General features: G+C 38.2%; 1 protein-coding gene across 2 annotated transcripts; it reads right to left on the reverse strand.

The window, feature by feature from the left end:
* Positions 1-350: 350 nt before the first annotated feature.
* CEP55 (centrosomal protein 55) lies at positions 351-19,153 on the reverse strand. Of its 2 annotated transcripts, none has more exons than XM_033129805.1 (9): positions 19,084-19,153; positions 18,106-18,290; positions 16,036-16,311; positions 13,844-13,912; positions 6,434-6,584; positions 4,817-5,130; positions 3,462-3,533; positions 2,691-2,816; positions 351-1,344 (listed from the first exon to the last, which is right to left on the reverse strand). In XM_033129805.1, the coding sequence occupies exons 2-9, from the start codon at positions 18,286-18,288 to the stop codon at positions 1,144-1,146; spliced, it is 1,392 nt and encodes a 463-aa protein (XP_032985696.1). In that variant the 5' UTR covers positions 18,289-18,290; positions 19,084-19,153; the 3' UTR covers positions 351-1,143. The 2 variants fall into 2 exon arrangements, with proteins under 2 accessions (XP_032985696.1, XP_032985697.1); XM_033129806.1 differs by lacking the exon at positions 19,084-19,153 and adding an exon at positions 18,714-18,879.
* Between the last annotated feature and the right edge of the window lie 3,715 nt (positions 19,154-22,868).

A 22,868-nucleotide genomic window follows, 5' to 3' on the forward strand; every position in this document is an offset into this window, starting at 1 on the left:
GAATGTCTTTTTTTATTTTAAATGGTTGTGGGGATTTTGCTTAACCTTTCTGAGCTTCATGTAGATTTTGGTTCCGATGTATCTTTAACTACCTTATTTTACACTGTATGTTAACATGTAATTTTCTGACACTCCTCTCAGGGTAGAAATTCTAGAATACCTTTCTATGTATATATATGCTAGACATGATAAAACTTATTAAATAATTTTATTCTTTTTTCCTTTATATTACTAACAGCAGTCCAGTGTTAAACAGTTTAGAAAACCTTAAGAAATAAAAAAAAAAACAACTTTGGTTTACATACACATGCATAAAAATATATATTCAGATATGCAAATATCTGCTCATTACATTACCCAGTTTTAATTAAGAGTGCCAATAATAAATAAATAAAATATCTGGAAATTAAAATGAGAGGGCTAGATTGTTGTTTTTAAATCCATTTTAACAATTTTAGCGAACATGTGCTAATGAGATTCAAGTTAAAGTTATAGCCAGTTAATATGACAGAAAACATTGTGTATGGCTTTTTAGGAGTATTCCTTAAGCAGAATCTGCTTTGTGCTAAGAGCATAGCTAGGTTTACAGTTTCAATAGTATGCAGCAATAAAGATCAAGAAAATTCCCAACTTTTCTAATAACTGCTCTATAGTAGCAAGGAAAAATGAAAAAAGTATCACCATCTTTTACCAATGGCTCGATTGTAGGTATAACAAGTGCTTGAAAAAAATAAAAAGGCCAAGATAGTAAGACACTTGGTTAATTACTTTTGATTTTCAAAAGTCCACAAAACATAAAAATACTTGCTTGCTTGTGTAACAGATTTAACCCACAAGCAATAACCTGAACTATGTTTTCCCCCTCAAGTACTTCAACAGTGCAAAATGGTAGTCGTGTCAGCATACGCTGCTCACCACATTCTGTTACTGGAGCCTGAAGATGAACCATCTCAGGGAGGTATCACTGCCAAGGAAAATGCAAAGCAGCCAAAAAAATACAGTGATTCACTTCTATACCAGAATCTGAAAGGTAGATAGACAGTTTCTTATGTAAGAGGTGAAATCAGAATTCAAGCTGTCCATTAGCTAACATAAGATACAGTATTGAATCTTTTGACACAAAAACAGAGAACAATTACATTGCTACTTTGAACAGTACTCGACATGGACAAGTAGGTCTCGATGTTCGGTGGCTGGATATTGGATATTGCACTTGGGACATTCCACCAGGCTTTCGTTCAGTGCAGCCGTAGGACTTTTTGGTGAGGCAACTTTTACTCTGTTTGCAGTCTCTCCTTGGAAAGTGACTAATGGCTCTGTGAAGGCAAACTCACGAAGCTGCTTCTGAAAAATAAATGTCAAATGAACACCGTTAACTGCTCCATAGATAGTACAGCTGCTTCCGCCCTGCAGACAGATTTTTCTTTTGATCTCTGCTTGTTGATATTATGGTGGTTAACATATAAGGTGGACCTTGAATTACCCAGGAAGTACTGGGGTTGGGTATTTATATGGATAGATTTTATTAAAATGCTTAGAGCCAAATTTAAAGATTGGCCTGGTGCAAGGCTGACGAAATGTGCTTGTAAGAGGAGCTTTTCAGCAATGAAGAACTACATGGAATTAAGATCACAGAATTTTAGCAGATCAAACAGGTTATACACAGAAATTACTAAGATATTGTGTAATACCTCTGACACTTGCCTTTTGCATGTTTTCTGAGGAACTTAGAATAGTCATTAAAACTTAAAAATGAATATTGTACAGCATACTATAAAGAAGATGGATAGGAGAAACACAAAGAAAAGTACAGGGAAAGTATGGGTTCTTTTGTATACCCTCTGGATTCCTATACTTTGAAAAACAGTCATTAATAGAAATGAAGTATAAATTTCAATTTCAAATATTATAAATGGTCAAAATCAATATCATACTAAATAGAGCCAAAAACATATTTTCGGTCTTTTATTCATAAGGAAGTTACAAGTGATTTTTTTAAAACAACTGTTTTCTTTTTTGAAAACCGAGGAATTCTATTAATATTTGTGACATGTCACCCTCTGCACTCTGCAGTACTAGGATGGTATCATGCACTTCTGGGACATACACACACAAACACAGCCTCCTACAGGTTTGGTCCAAAAGCTTATCAGGAAGATGAAAACAGGTACGTGAAAAACCATTTCCTCATAGAAACAATGTTATTTAAGAGGTTTATGTTTCAAAAGATTATGTGTTCAGGGTGACTCACAAAATGTGCTTAACTCAATATGCCTAGTGTATTAGCAGAAACAGTCCATTATCCCTAAAAACAGCATTTCTTTCTTTTTTAAGAAGAAACACATAATTTCTGTTCAGGACTTACGAGTGCCCTGCTTTCCCCCCTCCTTCTCCCAGGCCAGGCACTCTTTAGTGCCTCTGGCATCACAGCACCTGCCTAGGGTGAGTGGGGGTGATCCCGGGTGCCGGTAATGTAATGATCACCAAGAGGTACATGATGTCCCTTTTCCTGGTGCTCTGAACTGATATTCAAAGGGCAGTTACATCAAATGAGGCAGGGGCTCTGCCTATTGATTTGAGAAACAGCCATTCTTTAAGCTGTATCCTCGTAGTCTGACAACTACGTTTGATATATAAATGGAGAGATGGCAGAAAGAAAAAGAAAATAAGATTAGTTTAGCCAAACTCACCGAGGATTCCAACTGTGTTATTTGATTTCTTGCTTTTTGGAGCTCCTTAAGAATTACATGCAATTGATGCTGCATATTCTGACGGTCAATTTTTTCATTTTCAAAGTCTAAAGTACATGCCTGCATCTGGAGAAATGATCAGGACAAGAAAATTACAGCTAGTATAAATTGTCTAGTTCTCTTGACTGGATGCTTGCATTTTTTAATTAGCACAAGTCAACATCTGTTGTTTACCATCAGAGCAAGAGTTCATCTGAACACAGTGAAATATTGACAAAGAAAGAATCTTATGGTTGAGGATTTGGTTGAGCTAAGGAGGAAAGCCAATGCTTGAGGTATAGGTTCCCCCCCCCGACCCCTTTTTTATGGGAAAGGGGGAGAAGGGAAAGAAATGGCTGTTTCCTGGTTTGAAATATACTACACATCTCTGGTCTATATTCTGAGAATAAATGGTGTTTGAGTTCTGCTTGAAGTTATAAGGTAGCCCGATTAGGGAGACCCTGTTAGGCTATAGTAGGAACTATAGACGCCATGTTGGGAAGAGTAAAATTTGCCAAGGTGAACATCTACCCATCAAGAAAACTGCCATCTCACTTCTGAGAATCTCTTTTAGCCTAACAGCAGTCACAGGAATATATGGGTACTACAGATAAAGTTTTTTTAAAAAAATTTTCACAACTTCCAAATGGTTCTTCATAGAATAGTAAACATGAGGAGAAATTCCATTTTCTAAGGGGTTAAACTGAATTTAGAAGCAACCCCAGTGAGTACCTGTTGTTCTAACAGAGCTACCCTTGTTTGTTCCTCTTGCTGCTTTAACAGCGACGTGTAAAGAAACTGGACCTGTAGGGTGTAAACAGAGACAATGTTGTCACATCCAACCTTTTATGCTTGACCTGGATACGCAAGCAGCTCACAAGTCTCATCTCTAATCAGAACACCACCTGCTAGTCTGAGTGAGTCATTCCAGCTGGTTGCTGGTGGCTGTCTATGCCAGCAGCGAGGGAGGGAGCGAGCGGCACCTCCTGGCTGACAGCTCGCTGAGGCACAGATTGAAAGCTGATAAACAGCACAGAACTCTGCAGGGGCCACACCCATGTTCCTGGAGGCCCTGACATCTAATCTACTAATACTTCTGGGTAGAATAACAAAGCTGGCAGCGCCTCCCCTTCTTGGAGCAAAATTCTCAATCATTTCTGTGTAATCTTGACAAGAAACACTGCTTGCAGCACCTGTAGACAGAAGTGAGGGTGGTAAAGACTAAGAAGGCAAATATTACAGACTATATTTCCCCCCCCCTCTCATTTTGGAGAATTTTTTAAATTACTACTCTAATAGTAGCAGTCACTAATATTGACCCGTCCCTTTAGTTTACAAAGCTCTTTCGCATTCTCTCAGTTGACCCTCACAAAAACCCTATGAAGCAGGAAAAGGTTATTATTATTAATTTGACACATGATGAACCTGGCAGTCACAGAAGTTAGGTGATTTGCCTAAGGCCACACATCCTGGACTAGAGACCAGGTATGGCGTCCAAATACCATTCTTTCCATTATTCCATGCTGCCAAAAAAAATTAAATTAATGAGTTTCTGTCAAAGTAGCATTCAATTCTAAAAATCCTACCTCAGTAACTTCAACAGAGACATCTTGGCATAAAGCTGGGAGTATGAGAACATGGAAGGTGCCACATGAATTAACTTGAGTATCACGGTTGACGCACCAGCCTGGGAATCAACCTTGACTCCCCTCTTTACTTCATATCTTTTGGCTTCTAACACATACTTACTTCCTGTCTCAGAGCCTTTAAAGTGTATATGATTTCCCCTGGCTGGAGAGAATTCCCACAGTCACTCACCTTGCTTGTCATCAGTTCTTTGTCCAAGTATCTCCTCAGTGAGGCTGCGAGTGGCTCCCAATTTCTCTTTGTTATATTACCCTGTTTTATTTTTGTTAATTTACTTTTTTATGGTCTGTTTCCATTCTAAATATGAACACCCACAAGGGAGCAGGATCTTGTTTTGTTTCTTGCTGATTCCCTAGTGGTTAAAATAGTCCCTGATACTTAGTAAGTACGATGAAAAATTTGAATTATGAATCAAGGGAAACCTTCTGGGTTAGGCTCACCTGAGATAACAGCTCTTCAGATCTCTTCTTCTCTTCTTCAAGTTTTTCCCTGGCAATATCATTCTCTTCCTTGAGTCTTTGTATTTTCTCTGTTTTATGCCTATCGTCTTCCAGATGTTGGACATCTGCCTTTCTTTGTGAACACAATAGTTTATTTAAATCTTGAACTTCTTTTTGGGTTTCTTCATATTTTCTTTGAAATTCACTAAGTTCAAGACTCAGGTGAGTTATGGTCTGTCGTTCAACCTCAAGATCTTTTTTTGCATTTGCCAAGAGATGATTGTAATATTTCTGCTTTTCTTCTTGAAGATAACCTATGACAAACACAGCAGGGCACACTCACTTTATAAAACAGATAATATTCCTAAAAAGATAAACATAAACTGTTTCTATAAACAGGATCACATTATTTTTTCACCTTATAAGATGAAGAGTCAAGAGATAGGATTGATATTTGATGGAACAAGAAACAGAAGCTCATGTATATTACTTGAAGTTACAAAACTAACAATGGAAGAACTAAAATCAGTAACATAACTATTCTATGGGGAGAGAACATCACTAATGTATACAGAAGATAAATCAACAAATAGAGATATAAACTCATTATTTATAGATAAGGAGATAATTACCAAAATTAAAAACAGAAATGTTAAATGCAGCTGTCCTGATGGGAGGAGGAAATAGATTAGGATGGGGTGAAAAAGGCAGGGCAGAGTCCTTCTGTCCTATTATTTTAACAAGCTTCTATCACTTTGATAAAACACATACACACTCATTACCAAAGAAAAAATTAGGCTTAGCCCATAACTAAAATCCTATTTACATGTGCAGTAAACTTATAAAGGCATTACAGCAATAGCTTTGTCCCCTTAGGGATAAACAGCTTTGAATTATCTCCAGAGACATTGCTTTTATATTTTTTCCCTCTCGTCAGCCTTCTCTTTGTATAAAGGTCTCAGTCCGGTTAGGGCCGTCAGGCATTTAATGAGTGCTCTGCATAGGGTTTCTCTTCTCTTCCAAGCTTGTCACCTGGAATTGCTAAACTGATTTCCTCATCTGTAAAATGAGAATAATGACCTTTCTGCCCCCACCTCTTAGGGTTCTTGTGAAACTCAACTGAGACCAATGTTAGGGAAACTGTAAAGTACTTGGCGAAAAGACAGCATCATTCATAAGAAACTTCATCTCAGTTCTATGCTGAGATTCAAATGATTCCAGTATCATATGTAAAATGTATTTTCTCCTGGGATTGAGATGAATAAATGTTGAAGGGAAGCAGAGTAAAAAGAAGACAGAGTGACAAGGCCAGCTCTGGGGGAAACACAGTTGGAGAAGGGCTCTGAAGGAGTGGGGAGGACATGCATGATGCAGGAAATGTACTGTGTCTTCAGAGCTGCCAGAGATCCCTCTTACCCTGTGCCTTTTGCCCTCTTTTATCAGAAAGCAATGGGAACAAAACTGACTTGCTAAAATGGTACTTCTTATTTCAGTGCTAGAAAACTTGCCATTATTTTACTGTCTGACACATAGCTATAAAAATCTAAATTTGAGGAATCTCTCCTTTTGGAAAGTGTCAGGCAGGCCTAGCCCAAAAGAGTATTTTTATACCAGTACCTTCTGATTCAGTCTTTTTTGTCTGCTGTGGGAGTGAATGAGCAGCTGTTTCTGATTTCTTTTCCAACTCACGGATCTTTGCTAAAAGTGATCTTACGTAGACCTCTCGCTGTTGATCATACACAAGCCACTGCTGATTTTTCTCCAGAGCCTTGATGTGAAAATGAAACGAAAATCAATAATAAACATTATTATAATAAAATAAAAAAGCAAAATCTTAAAATGGGCTAGGGAGCCCATCTTTTCCAGCACATAAAAACTCTTTACGGCTCACATAATGGAATAATTCTAGGCAACCAGTGGCTTCTGATACAGAAATACATTCTCATGTCACATATCTTTAGAATATCTAACAACGTGTCCAAGTCATGTTTACACAGGGTTAAGTTCACTTGTCTGCTGTCCCCTATACACAATATGCTTCGTGTCCACGTCATTCTCCACAAAGCAGAACGCCTTTGTGGCAGACGTGGAGATGCACTGCTCAGATACCCTTAAGAAAGAGCTATTTCTGCCCAGCATAGAACTCTGTTCGAAGCTCCCATGTGGCGACAGACACTCATCAATTAAAAATCCCAAACTGGGATCACTCACCTGGTTTGTTTATGGGCTTATGAACTCAGTTGTTTTATGTAAATATCTACACATTTAAAAAAAATTATTTTATCAACCACCTTCAGCTTTTTATCTGTGTTTGTTATGACTCTAAATAGTAACTCCTTGAAGTGGCATACCACGCTCTTCTGAAAGGATCTCTGGCTTTTATGCACAATATATACGCACGAAATTATTTGGATGATGGGATAATACTAATAAAATAGGCAGTGTTTGTTAAGTCAGCTGGTACATGCATTTTACTGTTACTGCTTATATTAGTTTTCATTTCAGTTACATCTTTCCCTCAAGAAACTAAATATGCTCTGATAGTTTTTACCAGGACATCTAATATAAGTTTGAAAACCTTATAAAATTTTATCTGTATTTTCTGTGGATCATACCACCTGATTTTTGGCAAGACATTAACAAATATTTACGTAAGAAGCTACATTAACTTCAGTGGATAAAACAAGGTGGACTATATGGACAAAGGTATGTAGATTTATGAAGTGGTCTATTATTGTTAACTAGGACAAATTCACATATCCTTTGATTCTAACTGTCACTGTTCTTAACCACTGAATCCTTGGAAACTCAGTGAAAGGTAAAGCCAAAGGAGTCTGACAGGGCAGTCCAGTATCGCCAGCCATCACACACTAGCTGCTTTCTCCCCTAATAGCAGTTTTGCCAGAAGAGGTGACAGTTTTGTTACTGAAAGTGGGATACAGGTTCAAGTTGAAAGCTAGCAAAGATGACGATTCATCTGCTGGTGCTAGGGGAAAAAAGCCTAGAAACTCTTATATGACACCACCAACATACAATGAGATTGTAACCCCTGTCTCCTTTCCAATCGAGGTGTTCAGTCCAAAAGGATGGGCCTGCCCCCTTCTCATTCTATGTACCTAAAAGGCTAAGGAAATAGACCTGAGTGATTATTTGTGTGGAGAGGGCATCCACTTCTAAACCTGATGTCACACATGTAAAATGTTATGGAATAAGAGTCCCAGAAGGAGCACACATAGTGATGGAAAGGCCCTTCACGATGGCCAAGCTCCTTTGTACTGAGACCTCTGCGCCTGGTACGTACGCTATGGCCTGTCTGCCCCCACTGGAATGCCTACTTGAGCAATGATTTGCTGTTGGATCTTGGTAAACCCTGACTGATTTTGGACTAAGAGACAAAAGAAAAAAGATGTGTCCATTTATTTATTTATTTTTGCTCAACAATAGAAATCCTCAGTTGGAGAGTGATTTCCCCATTCAGAGAATGAGAAGAGATACAGGCCATGACCAAAAGCTTCAGGTTAATTAATACAATGATCACCCTACATTTGGGGGCAAAAGAGCTAACCCTACCATGTTTCCCCGAAAATAAGACCTAACCGGACCATCAGCTCTAAGGCATCTTTTGGAGCAAAATTCATATAATGTATCAAGTAATGTATCAAAAATTCATATAATGTATCAATAAGACCCAGTCTTATTTTACTATACTATAAGATCGGGTCTATGATATGATATGATATGATATGATATGATATGATATGATATGATATATGATATAATAAAGACCGGGTCTTATATTAATTTTTGTTCCAAAAGACGCATTAGAGCTGATTGTCGGCTAGGTCATATTTTCGGGGAAACATGGTAATAAGTTCAGTTCAATATCTTCCTCGGTCCCCCGAAGTGCTACACCGTTTTAATTATATTAATAACTGAGAAATTGTGAAAACTTCATGACACATCCTGCTAAAACGGAAGCTATCTTCCCTTACGCTGATATTAAAATCGTCCACAATCTGTCTTTTCCCATGTCTTCAGGTTTTAGCCTGGCCTTTCTTTCCTCCACTGCCACTCCATTGTCTATACAGCTACGCACACCCTCTGTGCCTTGCTTAAACTCTTCCCTTTCCCAGGGTGCCCTAGACCTCCTTCCTGTATCACCTGCCCACTGAAAGCCCATCTTTTCATCAAGTTCCAGTGAGTCCAGGCTTGTCTTTCAAGCCTCCTCACTATAACCGCCCTGACCAAACTCCCTCTCCTCTGTAAGCCAATAGTACTTTTATTGTCCATCCAATCTGTTTGCCTTCTTATACTCATGACCTTGATTATTACTGATACTTATCTTAACTAGATCATGTGCCCCTTGGACAGCTGGGCCCAGGCTTGTTTCAATTTTTTACAGTTCTGTGCATGTGTTCACTGTTTCTATAGCAAGGGGCTGCCTGATAAATGTTTGCGAATGAGGATGACAAAATAAAGTGGGGAAACAATGGCTGCGAGAGTTAGCAAGAACCCAAGTAAGTCTTTTAACCCCAAACTGAAATTTGAGAGTATTCAGAGAAGGGAAGAGAAGGCATGAAAGAATCGAGCAGTTCCTTACACACAGTAAAACAACACATTTAGAGTGATTCAAAAAGAACCAAACACTTTCAGAATTCTCTTACTCATTAACTAATATATGAAAATGTAATTGAAAAAAAAAAAACCTGTGAAAGAAAAAGGGGCTCTATAATAAATCTGCCAAGTTCAAGTGGACAAAAGTAACCTCACAGGGTGATCTGATCATAAATTCCTAACAGAGCAGGTCATGGTGGCCAGTCACACCCCAGGCATATCACTTCTTTAGTAAAAGTTTTTAAGCAAGCCCTGTCCATTGTTCTTGTGCATCCAGATTAACACATCTTTGAAATGTCAGAGTGGTCCTCTTTTTCAGACCCCTCTAAAGGGTGCACCTATCTGGTTAACTGTATTCCCCCGCCTTCCTTTCTCCCACTTACATGTAATATTCCCTACTTCCCTCCTTAATTCCAGATGTATTAAAAAAAACTGCAAAACTGTCATTCACCAGAGCTTTGAGATCTTGCTTCCTGACATGTCGTCAGTTTGGCTCAAATAAACTCAAACTCTTATAAAAATTCTCTACAGGTCTAGGCATTTCTTACATTAACAAACCATTTGTAATAAAAGTATCACAGCTATTTCTATAATCTTATAAGTTCTTAATATGTACCCCTTGTGTCGTAATCCCATACCTGTTGTAATTTATTATTATCGATGGTTGAAGTAGCAGCCAGGATGTATAACTTCATATCCTTCGGGGCTGCTAGAAAGAGAAGGTACAAACACAAAATTCTTGACAAAAAAAGTTGCATGGTGTAACTTTACTAAAGTAAAACATATACACTGGAATATATTTTCCAAAGTGTTCTTTTTGAATCACCCTACATTTGTTGTAGGTGAAATGTAAAAGGAGGGGTTCCCCTCCCCCATAAGCTGGAATCTCACTCTAAAGCAGTGAGATAGGGTAAATGGTAAGGAACATACTGGAGGGTTTTGGTTGTATATTAGAGCTTCTTCTTAGAGGGAAGAATTTCCATTCTTTAAAGATATAGGCAGTTGAGTTGCATGTCCAAAAAGACCTATACTTATGAAAACTCGTCTGAAGAGTTCCTCTAACCTTTGCTAGGCTCCTTTCACAAACTCCTAAGCAAAGCTTTTAGGTATGGGGCTCAAAGGATTTTCAATTTCTGTTTTCTATAGAATTAGGAAATGGATTAGGAAGACAGAGGCAACTTCTGGAATCAAAGACTTAGTCCAGGGCCCTCCTGCCACTCGACCAGACACTTGTCTTTCTGCACCCGTCAGGCAGTTCTAACATTTGTTCTCCTCACATGGCTTAAGAGTTCATTTATCAAGTGGGGCAAACTGTATATTCACTCTGCATTATATACTCAAATTTAGTTAAAAGAGGTGGCATTGCATAACTCAAAAAGCACACACACATCCAAATACTTATAAATCCTATGTGTTTGATGCTTAAAAACCTAATTTTATACCAATTTAAAATTTTCCATATTTAAGAAATATTTTAATATAAATAATTTAAGTCAATATTGAATGGGCATGAAAATTTTCTTCTTTTAAAGGAATCTGTCCATACATTACTTAAGTATGAGAAACAAGACTCCATGTTGGTTTAAGATTTGAGAGGCAATATTCTAAAAGGCCACATGATGGTGATATTGCTTAAAGTAGTAAACATTTCTTTACTCCCCATCTCTTCTCACTGACCCTATGCATCTGCTTTTGTCTCCTAATAGTATCAAAAAACGGATTTGATAGCTATCAATAAATGTTGATATAGTTTTGCGTCACAACAATTAGAGTCATCACAGCATTAGCTCTTCCTTACAGCTTTGTGTCATCTACACATTTGTTAGGCATACATTTAACATTTCCATCCAAGTTATCAATAAAAATATAGTCTAACTATTACGTTGTTTTGTACACCTGAAACTAATAAAAAAGAAATATACAGACTAAGTGTGGGCAAAAGTGAAGCTCTGTGGAATGCAACTGGCTTGACAAAGAACCATGAAATGTTCCTTGGGCAAAAATTTCACTGTATTAATAGATTAAAATGTTAGCCTGTACTAGAGGAATAAAAACTGCTAAAACTAGAATATGGATGGTAGATTACACAGAAGAATGGTGTCCATGTTAAATTTATTAAAGTTGATATTTGAATATAACATTGTATGTCAATGGTAACTGAAAAATAAAGTTTTAAAAATTACCAAAAAAAAAAAAAGTCGCGACCTGTACTTTAGTCGTGTGAGAGAATACCCTCATTCTTAGGAATGCACATCGAAGTATACAGGTTTCAAGGGCTATGGATATATGTAACTCACTCTCAAATGGTTCAGATAAAAATATGTCATGTGTGCTGGGGCGGGGGGGCGGGTATTCAAAGAGAAAGTGTAAAATGGGATAAAATGTTAACTTAATTTTGGTAAAGGGTATATGGGTGTTCTATGTACCATTTTCATTCTTGTAACTTGCTGTAAATTTGAATATTTTTCCAAATAGAAAATTGAAAAATAATTACTTATCTTCCCTAAAGCCTATGTTTAAAAATCAGATTTTTTAAATGACGAGCACGAAATGCCTATGAAAACTGCCTTTTCGCTGTTTGGTTTGATTTAGTTTGAAAGTTGCTGACATCAGACAATATTCACAGCATTAACTCCACGTAATTATTTCAAAATGTCAGCCAGACCTAAATGGTAGCTGAGGAATGATACAGCTAGACCTCAAGAAAGGGAAACACAAGTTTTTAGGGCTTGTTTTAGCATAACATGTACTGATTCTTAAAATAGGTAGGCAAACTTCTACAGTAAGTTTTGTGGGAGCTCTGAGGAGGGGTGTGGGACTGGAACCGCTGAGCGCTCAAAAGCCGAATAATGTGTGACTGCGGACGGTGAGTGTGAGTTCTCTATCCCTGCTCCCTAAACCCTCCAACTACAGTTCTGGTCTAAAAGATCTGCTGAGATTCCAAAGGGACAACCAGAACTAAACCACTTCTTGTTCCACAGATGTAAGTTGATGGTTGTCGAAGAGTGGTCCTCAGACCACCAGCGGGAGCAGCGGCAGCAACTGGGGCTCGTTGGAGAGCCAGACTCCCTACCCCAGCCCCGGGGAAATCAGAATCTGCACTTTATAATGATCCCTAGGTTCATACGCACATTAGACTCTGAGAGGCACGGCTCACTCTACATCACCATTGGAAGGTGAGTTGGGTTAAATTTTACTCCACTTGTATAAAAGCTTCTCTAAAAACACAGTAAAGAAGTACAATGTCATCCTTAAATAAGCTGAGAAGATAGAACAGAATAAAGAGATTGGGTATAAATGTATAACATTTCAAAGTTAATTTCATAAAAAGAATCATCATTATCTAAAAATAATTTTAGCTGATATTTCAAGCAGTTAGTGCTGAAAAGTCTAGAAATTACATATGAGTTTAGGACAATAGCGTATATTTTCAGGTACTTTGCCAAAAGAGGCACTAGTACAATTCAAGAAGCTTCACAAGATTCCATTTAGTCAAACTTTCAACTGTTCTAGATGCTAGGGATAATACATGACACAAAAAAACTTATTTTGATAGTTCTTTAAAAACTATGTTTCTTCTTTATTTTAGTTACCTCTAATTACTGTAGTACCCCATTATACAGACACTCAACAGATTTAAATTCTTTTGAAGATCAAATAGACCTCAAGGTACACTTGCTAGATTAAATACAACAGGAATCTTAAGAGCGTACTTAGATCAGGGTAGATATGCCAGTAATACTTCTGTAATCAAAATACCTACCTACCTATGGGCCTAACAATTAAGTCAAGATTTTCATACTTGGTATATCTAATTTTAAAACTTGAAAAAATACACTGTGAATAGTCCTGTGTCCTCAATTTATTTATTTCCCTATGAAATCTACCAATCCATTTAAGACATAAGTTTAAAATAATATAGCTTTACATTATATCTAAAATCACCTCATATCAAAGTCTAGACAAAAGAAGTATTGAGTACAAAGAATGTGTTTCCTTCTCAAACTATGAAAGCAAATCCTGGTTCCAATGGAAGAATTTCAAACTAGAGTACATCTTGCATGGATAAACAAAAACAGAAACAACTATAAATTAAATTACATTATAATAATAAAATGGTTGGGCAAATTAGATTTAGATTGAGAAGGGATATTATTAAGGTATTTGGTAGTGATGGGTGATTTCTAGGACTTTCTAGACTAACAACACCATGCTTAGAGGAACTGGCTGTCTTAAAACCTGGAAAGAGACTTAAAGGTAGGAATCTAGAGAAATAATCTCAAACCACTCAGCTCTCTGGCTCCTCAACATGTTTTTCAAATCACAGTTTCAATGCTATCACTTTCCATGAAATTTAAAAATAAACGCATTAGTCCTCTTTAGTCATAACTGAGTAAAGGAAAAAGAACTTACGTCTTTCAGCTGTATTTCCATCTCCTGAATATTACTCATTGAGGAGTTGAAGCAGCTTGTAGCCATGGTCTGTAAATAGACCAATAGTAGTTAACATCATAAATTTAATAACAGAAGTTTCCTCATTATATTTAGTTGAATAATAATACAGCATACTTTATAGGGGTATCCCCAAATCCAGATCTAGTATATGCTGGTGAACCGCAAGCCAGATGAAGGGTTCAAGAGGAGAATTAATATCATCTGAAAGTGTGTCCAAGCAGATTGGAAAACTTGATATTTCGTATCTAATTTGACTTTTGAGGTCTTCTGGACCCCAGGATCACCAAAATAGCCCTCAGTACATATGGAATAGCCCCATAGTTTTCATCAAAAGGAGACAAAAGAAAAACAATTGGGCTATTTAAATGAAATCTGGAAAATATTAAATTTTCAAACAAAAGATAAGTTGTTTTCTAGAGTTATATTTGTATTAGTAATAGTATTATTAAATTCATATAGATTATATGGAATTCAAAACATAATTTCTCTCCTCTTTTTCTCTTCATTTTCTCATAGTGGGGAAAAAAAGACGGGAAGTAGGTGGATAGCCAATGAAAACCATAAAAAGCTGTATTCCAGTCTTTTAACAGATACAAGGAAAGAGACTTGTGTGAACACTGGCAAGGAAGTGCAAAATATTTTCTTTTTCTCCAAAGGTGCTCTATATACTCACCTTAATTTGTAGCTCTTTCTCCCTCCATCTCAATTTAGTTCTCTAGGTGGACACAATGACAGAGATGGTTCACCAAACCCCTTTCCTTTGTTTCCTGGGCACATTGTAGACAATGTTTCCCAGGTTTCCCTATGGTTAGTGAGACCATGAAACTGAATTCTGTCTGATGGAATGTGGGCAGAAGTGAAATACAAGTATGTCATGCTCTCTCTAGCTCACAGCTGTATACAGAGGGTCTGGTAGAGAATTCCACCACAAGGGACTGGGGAAACAAAGAACTTGGATCTCTAAATGACTGTAGAACAAAGCCTCCTCCACTCCAACCTGCACTAGACTGACCTGAGAGAAAAATAAACATTTGTTGTGTAAGACTCTGAGATTAGGAGGTTTGTTATAGCAGTCAGACATGCTGACTAATACAAATATTAACAGTGGATAGCCCACACAATGATTATAAGAATACATTTTTAAAAATTATAATTTCTAACAAGATTTGTATTTCCATCTTCAAAAGTGTGGAAACTAATTGTTGAGTTTTAAAGAAAGGTTTTAGTCACCCACTTTGGATCCAACTATGTTTCAAGCCTTTCAGTTCTGTGGACATTCTCTAGAAAAACGTAACCTCTTTGAACTCATCTATAGAAATACTCACTTGCCCAGCTATGAGAGTACACATAAATGTATAGCTCTGATCACTCTGACTACCCCTTATCTCTAAAATATTAAATCTGAAAGCTACAGATTTTCTTCTATAAGTGGTATTAACAGCTGTATAGTTAATATTATTCAAATGTCCAAATTTCCAAAAGAATCAAAGGTCTGATCAATAAGAAACCCATTTACTGAGTACTTACTATGCCAGGCACTATGCAATTTACATATATTATCATATTTAATCTGCAGTATTCTTTTCCTGATTTTACCAATGTGGACACTGAGGTTTAGGAGCAGGCTGGTGAATTCTAACAGTCTCTAAGACTACAGAGGTTAAGGAATTTATTTAGAGTCACACAGCTAGGAAGTGGCAGAACCAAGAACTGAACTCAGGTCTGCCTACCTACAAATCCTTGCTCTTTCTGCAACATTAGTGACTCTAAAACAAAAGAGGGGGAGAAAAAGCACATGTAGTTAGGAAAAGCATACTTAATATTGTAACTGTATCTCTCAAATATGAAAAATTAAAAAACAAATGAAGCCTATTGTTTTTATGATGCAAACTACAGAAAAAAGAGTTCAACAAAATCTTCTTGGCTGTCTTAGATACACAGTGGATTCTATATTCTGAATATTCCCTTGGGCAAAACAATGGTGTGGGGCATGGAGGGAGCCATATTAACTATTTTTGCTTATAGAGAGGGTTCCAGGCTATAAAAAGAAGTAATCTATTAGTATACTATACTGTTTCATCATTTGACAAGCATGTTTCCAACTGTGTCAGACAAAAAAAGAAAAATGGGGATAAAGAAATCATTAGTACCTGTGATAAACGAAGTGTACTGGCTTTGCTTTCAAGTTCAGCAAGTCTTGCTGTTGTAGTAGACAACTGTTTTTTCAATACATCTGTCTCTTCAGACAAGGATTTCAACAGTTGTTCCCTCCTTTCACCTTCCTTTGTTTTCTCTTCCAGCTGTTCAAGCAATGCAGTAGTACTATATTTGGTTTTCAGCTGGTCTCTGAGTCGCTGTAGTTCTTTGTCCTTCTCTGTGAGGTGATGAGCATTCTTCTCCCTCTCAGCTTCAAGGACTCGAATTTTCTAGATATAAACTAACAAGACTCTTAGAGCAAAGCCAGGTCAAACAGAAAAGTAAACAATATAATAAAGCCAGCATTTATGAAGTATTTGTTATATATCAACTCAGCATTATACGAGATACCAAAAAGAGGAATGCTCAGAGAGGTAAACCAACACATTAATGCAATATGGTAACTGCTATAGTTAAGACATATAGAAAATAGATGGGACACAGACACAGAAAGGAGAAGTCAGCTCTGTCAAAGAGTGGTGAGAGAAGGCTAAAGAAAAGCTGGCTCTCACGTGAGTATCTGATAATCATCCCTCCATCATACCAGTTCTAATCATCATAAAGGCTAAAAGTGAGCCACACAAGAGATATATGCTCATTGATGACCTGGAAGCAACAGAATTTAAAAATTACAGAATGTTTACAGCTGGATAAAAATGCATTCACTAACTTGCTTTTTATTAACAAATGATTTGGTATCAAATCTAGGTGATCGTCAAAGGAGTGTTCAACATTTCCAAGGACTTGAAAGATAAAGAAGCCATGCTTGTTATTCTGCGGCTGGATTAAGGGAGAAAGCACCAATAGAGATGACAGAAGTAGTTAATGGAACGACTTTACTTGCTAACAAGGTAAAAACATCATAAAACGGATAACTTGTATGGGAGGAGAGAGGCAGTTGTTCAAATATAAAATGGGGAAACTGAGTTGGATGGCTGTGTGAAAATGATGAGGTGGTTTTAAAGCTGGCTACAAGCTTAAGATAAGGCAGTAGTATGGCACAGTTACAAAAAAATGCCAATACAATTTTAGGCTTTCATGGGAGTACAGCATCCAGATCAATAGAAATAATAGTACCATTTCAATCTGTGTATGCCACCATGTACAATACTGGGTACATAATTCAGAAGGGATATGAACACACTACCAAGTGTTCAGGAAAGTGACCACGATGATAAGAAACCAGAAAAGCTGAAGAATATGGAGTTGGTCTACAGAAAAGTAACAGGAAGCAAGATTTCCTCAAATATCTGAAAAGTTGTCAATTGGGATAAAAAACAGACTTGCTCTGTGTAGTTTTAATGGGCACAATTAGAACACATGGGTAGAGGTTAAAGTTTACTTTCAATTAATTATAAAGGAACAGAGATGTGACAACTGGTGCTCCTCAAAAGTGGAATGAACTGGAAAGAGATCTCTCAGGGAAGCTATTAGAGTCCTTCACCAGATTGCAAAATAACCTTTATGTCTAAAAACTGGTGATAGAACATTTCTCAATGCTTGAATAAGTATTTACTTCAATATGTGTGGTTAAAAAGAATAAATCATTCGGTTTTATGATGTGCCTATAAAATAGAATTTAGAGTAATCCAATGATACTATTTAATACAGGTCATTTATTTTCTATGAACAATGAAAGTACTTTGGCAAGATAAATTAAAATCAATGATAACATTTTAAAATCCTTAAAGTTCTAATAAATTCCTAACAGCTTTACTGACTGTGCCATAACAAATTTTAAATTAGGTAATCTGAAATATAGTTTTACAGAATGCAAAATGCCAATGTATGTAAAGATTTTACCTCAAAAAACCTGAAAACAAAGATTACTGGGAACACAGTGATAAAATGGGTTTTTAAACATTCATATTAAAATCTGAACTCCATTTAACACTGAAATGATTAGACTTGATTTTTTACATTAAATGAACAGAAAAACTAGATTATATCATTATTGGGAAAATAATTTCTCATCTCCTACCATACAGTTGACTATAGTTTAAAGGTTTTTTAAGGCCATTTACCTCCAAAAGTCTGTCTCTCTCTTTATCAGTCAACTTTCCTTTTCCACTTGTGATTTCATCCACCGATGTTTGTAAGGTTGCAGTTTTTCCCCTAAATTTTTGTAATGCAGTCTCTGATTTGGAGTTACTAGGCTTTGATCCCCATTTACCTTTAATTAAATCTTTGGGGCTTCTGGCAGACATCTCTGAAATCATAAAAGTAAAAATACAATTATATTTAGTGAGTTTAAAAGGTCAAATATCAGGTTTGAAAAGGTCTGATAACCTATCTGCTAAATAGAAACTTTCTATCGAAAATAAGTGACACAGCCAAACCACTGGGGTATGGGAGAGGAAGTGGGGCCTGAATCTTGAATTATTTTTGTCACCCACAGTGCTTAACGGTAAGTGGTCAACAAATAATTATGGATTGGCTGAAGTGATCTAAGACATGCTGGACAGGAGGTGACCAAAGAAACAGTTCAATCCAGCAAACTGCCCAAAGTCATCTATTACAGTCCACGTCGTCTACAAGTAGAGGCAAATCTTACAATACTCTCACATAAGACATCCAATGGGGAGACAGACAGGCAAAGAAAAACTGCAAAAAAGAGGCACTTTTTTCTCACCTCTAAAATGAAGATGTTTGCGGAATAGACATGAAAGTGCTTGCTAATCGGCAAAATGCTGTACTAACGAAAGACCTTGGCCTCTCTGTGCCTGTTTTAAGGGGATGATAATACCCACTGCAAAGCTGAAAGGAGGGATCGAAACGACAACGGTCCTTGAGGCGCCAGGCACGGTACCAGGCACGATATGAGGTCCCGGAAAAGGGGACTTAAATCAAGGACGGGCAGAGATTGAGTCCCAGCGGACTTGATCTGCCCACAGACCCCGCCTCCCTCGCGGTCCGACCCTGGCCAGGGGCTGCGGGACCTGGCCGCCCCTTGTCCGCCCCTTGCCACCCTCCGCAGTCCCCTCCCTGCAGCTAGCCAGCACCTGAGGCGATGCGCGGAGCTCGCGTCTGCCGACTCACACCCCGGTGCCAACGCCGCTTCCGGGAGTTTGAATCCCGCGGCTGCTGGGCGGGGCACGTCACTGCCGGCGGGGACGAAGCTGGCAGGAAGGAGGGGCGACACACGCGATGGAATTGCGGCTACCCGATTGGCTGTGGCCTCCAAGGGGCGGGGCCTGGAACCTGAGCGCGGAAGGAAGGTGGGAAAGAGGCGGGGCGGGGTCGAGAAACTCCTCCACCCGCCTCTGCCACTCTCTTCGGGGGCTTTCTCTGGGTTTTTGAGAGAGGTCAGCCCTCAAGCCCGGTGTTTCTTTGTAAGGAGCTGAGTTGTGTTTATCCGCTTTGGGGATGAAGCAAATTCCCGTGCTCAGTGAGATAAACCCAGTGACGGTGAACTGGAACTAACTCGTTCTGTGTCCTTGAGCATAATTCGCCCTTGTAAGTGCCAGTTTCGCGCTATATAAAATGGAAAAAAAGTGGGTCCCTCAAGGAAGTACAGCCTCCTAGTCTTCGTGGAGCCTTTATGCAGACGAAAGTCAAGGGTGGACCAGTGGGAGAACTGACAGGCACGCCCAGGCTGAAAACAGATTCTGAGCCCTAGAAGCAGCGAGTCTGGCATTTGCTTCAGATTGCTGCCCTCTGGTTTGAGATCTATCCGTCAAGTCTGGGTCATGGTTAGCGGATTTGAAGACTTGATTGCTAAAACGAAGAAGAACAGAAATTGGCCTGGCGTACATTTCAGACCAAGCATAAACACTTATCAGAGATTCAAAACAATAGATATAAAGATATAGTAGCAAAACATCCTAGGAAAGCAATGTGGCACACCAGTTGAACTCTAGTTCTGGGTTTAGCTCCTGACTGCCTCTAATTCCCATGTAATCTTAAATCAGTTATTTAACCTTCTGATCCTCAGTTTCTGGGTCTGTAAAATGATGCAAATAATATCTATCTCATAAGGTGGTTATGAGAATTAAATGAGAAAATCCATCTTAGTAAATACTCAATTAGTGTTAGCCATTGTTACACAAAAAGCAACCAACTTCTATGCTACTAAACAGAATGGATGAGAAACCATGTAGAGAATTTTAAAGAATTTTTCTATATAATGCAAGAAGATAAAGTTTGGTCCCTGCTTCCAAGGAGTTCACATTTCTGATGGAAAGGTGAAGAGAACTGGGCTTTCTCGTGTCTGTTGTGTTGAAATATCAGATGGGATTGGGTTGGGAGGAAGTCAGGGCAAAAGATAAGTGAGGGTGTAAATGTTACTCATTGCCCAGAGTTGAGAGCAAGGGCAAAATTATTTTCTATAGAAATTTACAAAGATTTTTAGAAAGAGAGAGAAGAGAAATCTCCCCGCTCAGTTTTGAGCCGAATGGGGAGCAGAGATGGGAGGGAATGGGAGAGACTGTGTGAAGACGGATGGCACCTGGCTGCTGGGGGCCTGGTGGCTGGGCACACTGGGCCAGACACCCCAATTATACATCTGCTCCCCAGGTCCCTGTGGGGACGGAGTCCCAGAGAGCAGTTTCCAGGCTCTCAGCCTCACATGGAAAGGTGCTGGTTCGGGTAGTAGATGGTCATCAGCTGTGACTAGTTGGCCATCAGCTGTTACTGGTTAGCCATTAGTCACTAATATAACTGCTAAGCTAGCAAGTGGGGATTGCGGATTGCAGTTAGCAAGTGAGGTTGGCAGGCAGAGAAGCGGACAGCAGGTTGCGGATCTTGTGGATCCTGCTTCCTGTGTCTCCAACCCAGCCACCAGTGAGACTATAGTGGTGTGACTTCCCTATCTACGGCTCTGTTGGTGTTCCTTTTTGGCCTCACCGTGTCCTGCGTTCTTATGTGGGGAGCGGGGAGCAGAGACCCTTCATGACAGTCCCTCTCTTCTGGCAGGAGTACCACCTGTGTGGATGAAAAAGGGGCCCTATAATAAATCTGACAGTCCAGTGACCAAAAGTAACCTCATAGGGTGATTTGATCATAAATTCTTAACTGGGCAGGGCAAGGTGGGTAGTCATGGCCCAGTAAAAGGTTTATCTTTGCCTTAAGCAAGCCCTGTCCACTGTTCTTGTATATCTAGGTTAACACTTCTTTGAAATGCCAGAATAATCCTCTCTTTCACACCCTCAAGAAAGCACATAATTTTGTTAACTATCCTGTATTTGCTTTCTCCCACTTTCATGTAGTTTCCTCCTTAATTCCAAATGTATAAAAGAAAGTGCAAAACTCATTTTCCAAAGCACTTGAGATCTTGTGTCCTGGCAATGTAAACAATTTGGCTTAAATAAACTCTTATAAAAATTCTCTACAGATTTGGAAGTTTCTCAGGTCAACACCTGTGACTGGGGACCCTTGGGGAAGAGAAGCAGGCAGGAGGGGCATTGGCCTGATAGCTTGTTTAATTTTGTAATTGTCATTAAACCTGAAAATCAATGTTTGTTCTTCACAGATAGGTGCTGCTGCGGCATGAAGTGTGAAGGTGATAGTACTTTGATGTTGCCACTTTCAAAATTCATCTTTACTAAAAAAAATTCATCTTTATTAATTTATAGAGAGAAATTTAACAACCATGCAGACTGGATATTTTCTTTAGCTGGCTAATCTCATATGGGAAAATTCTTAGTAGACAGTCAGTGATACTTCCTGACTTTCTTCTTAATTCAGGGTGCATTCCATTTGGAAAGGGCAGCTCTCGGGGCACTGACTGCTTTGACTGTTTTAGCTCCTTTTAAAATTTAATTTTAAGTCTGAGGTTATTAAAATTGTCAACATAAAAAAGTCCAAACCGATAGAGAATTTTTATAAAAGTTTATTAGAGTTTATTTGAGCCAAACAGAGGGTACTCCTGGAAGCAAGATCTCAACAGACTGAAAAAATGCTTCCCAGAATCACAGCTTGCAGTTTCTTTTGTACATTTGGAATGAGAGAGAGAATATAAGGAAGATTAGAAAACAAGGCAGAAAAATAATCTATGACTGGATTACAAGATAGTTAACAAGATTACATGCTCTCTTGAGGGTGGTAATGCTTTGCAGGGGTCTGAAAAAGAGGCATTTCAAAGGTGTCTTAACTGGGATGCATGAAAACAATGGACAGGTCTTGCCTAAGGCAAAGATAACCTTCTACTAGGGGAGTTATAGGCCTGATGTTCGTCTGTTAAACATTAAGTTTGTCCATAGTAGGGAGCACAATACTTAAAATGTTCTACTGTTTTGTGTTCCATTTTTTTCTAGCTTTATTTTCGAAAATACGTTAATACGTACTTGGAGAAGTTCAGGTTCATTGCTGTCTTATATTTCTTCCAATTGCCTTGAATAATGACAATATAATGGTGCCAACTGTTATAAAATACTTTATCCCCTCCTGATCCCTATGTAGACTTAGTCACTGCCAGGCAATTTTTTTGAAGGAATGAACTTTAAATATGCTATATATTAAGTTATTTCAAAATAGTACCTACCACTATGCAAAACCCTATAATTAAGCTACTAAAAAATATTTTTTTAGTTTTCAACCAAAATAATTCTCAAAGTATTTCAGCAAAAAGATCTTAACAATGGACCCTCAGTATGTGCCAGTTTGACAATTGCTGTTAAGTAATACCTAGGATTCTGTAAAACTGGAATTAGAATAAGATACTATGAATCTATCTTCATTCATTTCTCTTCTATTAAATCCTCTCTGCTACCCTGATTGCTTTGTTCCTCATGTCTAGATTTTTTGTCAAGTCTCTCCTCTCCTCTAAATAGTTCTCTTTCTCTGTCCC

The sequence above is a fragment of the Rhinolophus ferrumequinum genome, chromosome 16, assembly GCF_004115265.2.
Source record: "Rhinolophus ferrumequinum isolate MPI-CBG mRhiFer1 chromosome 16, mRhiFer1_v1.p, whole genome shotgun sequence".
In the NCBI taxonomy this organism is placed as follows: Eukaryota; Metazoa; Chordata; class Mammalia; order Chiroptera; family Rhinolophidae; genus Rhinolophus; species Rhinolophus ferrumequinum.

What these genes read in the sequence shown, in the direction of transcription:
- CEP55 (XM_033129805.1), bottom strand. Translation starts at nt 18,288, where the DNA reads ATGTCTGCCAGAAGCCCCAAAGATTTAATTAAAGGTAAATGGGGATCA. An exon ending in GTACACTTCGTTTATCACAG is followed by an intron (nt 13,913 to 16,035) that starts GTACTAATGATT and finishes GTCTATTTACAG; the next exon opens with ACCATGGCTACAAGCTGCTT. An exon ending in TAACACAGTTGGAATCCTCG is followed by an intron (nt 1,345 to 2,690) that starts GTGAGTTTGGCT and finishes TTTATTTTTCAG; the next exon opens with AAGCAGCTTCGTGAGTTTGC.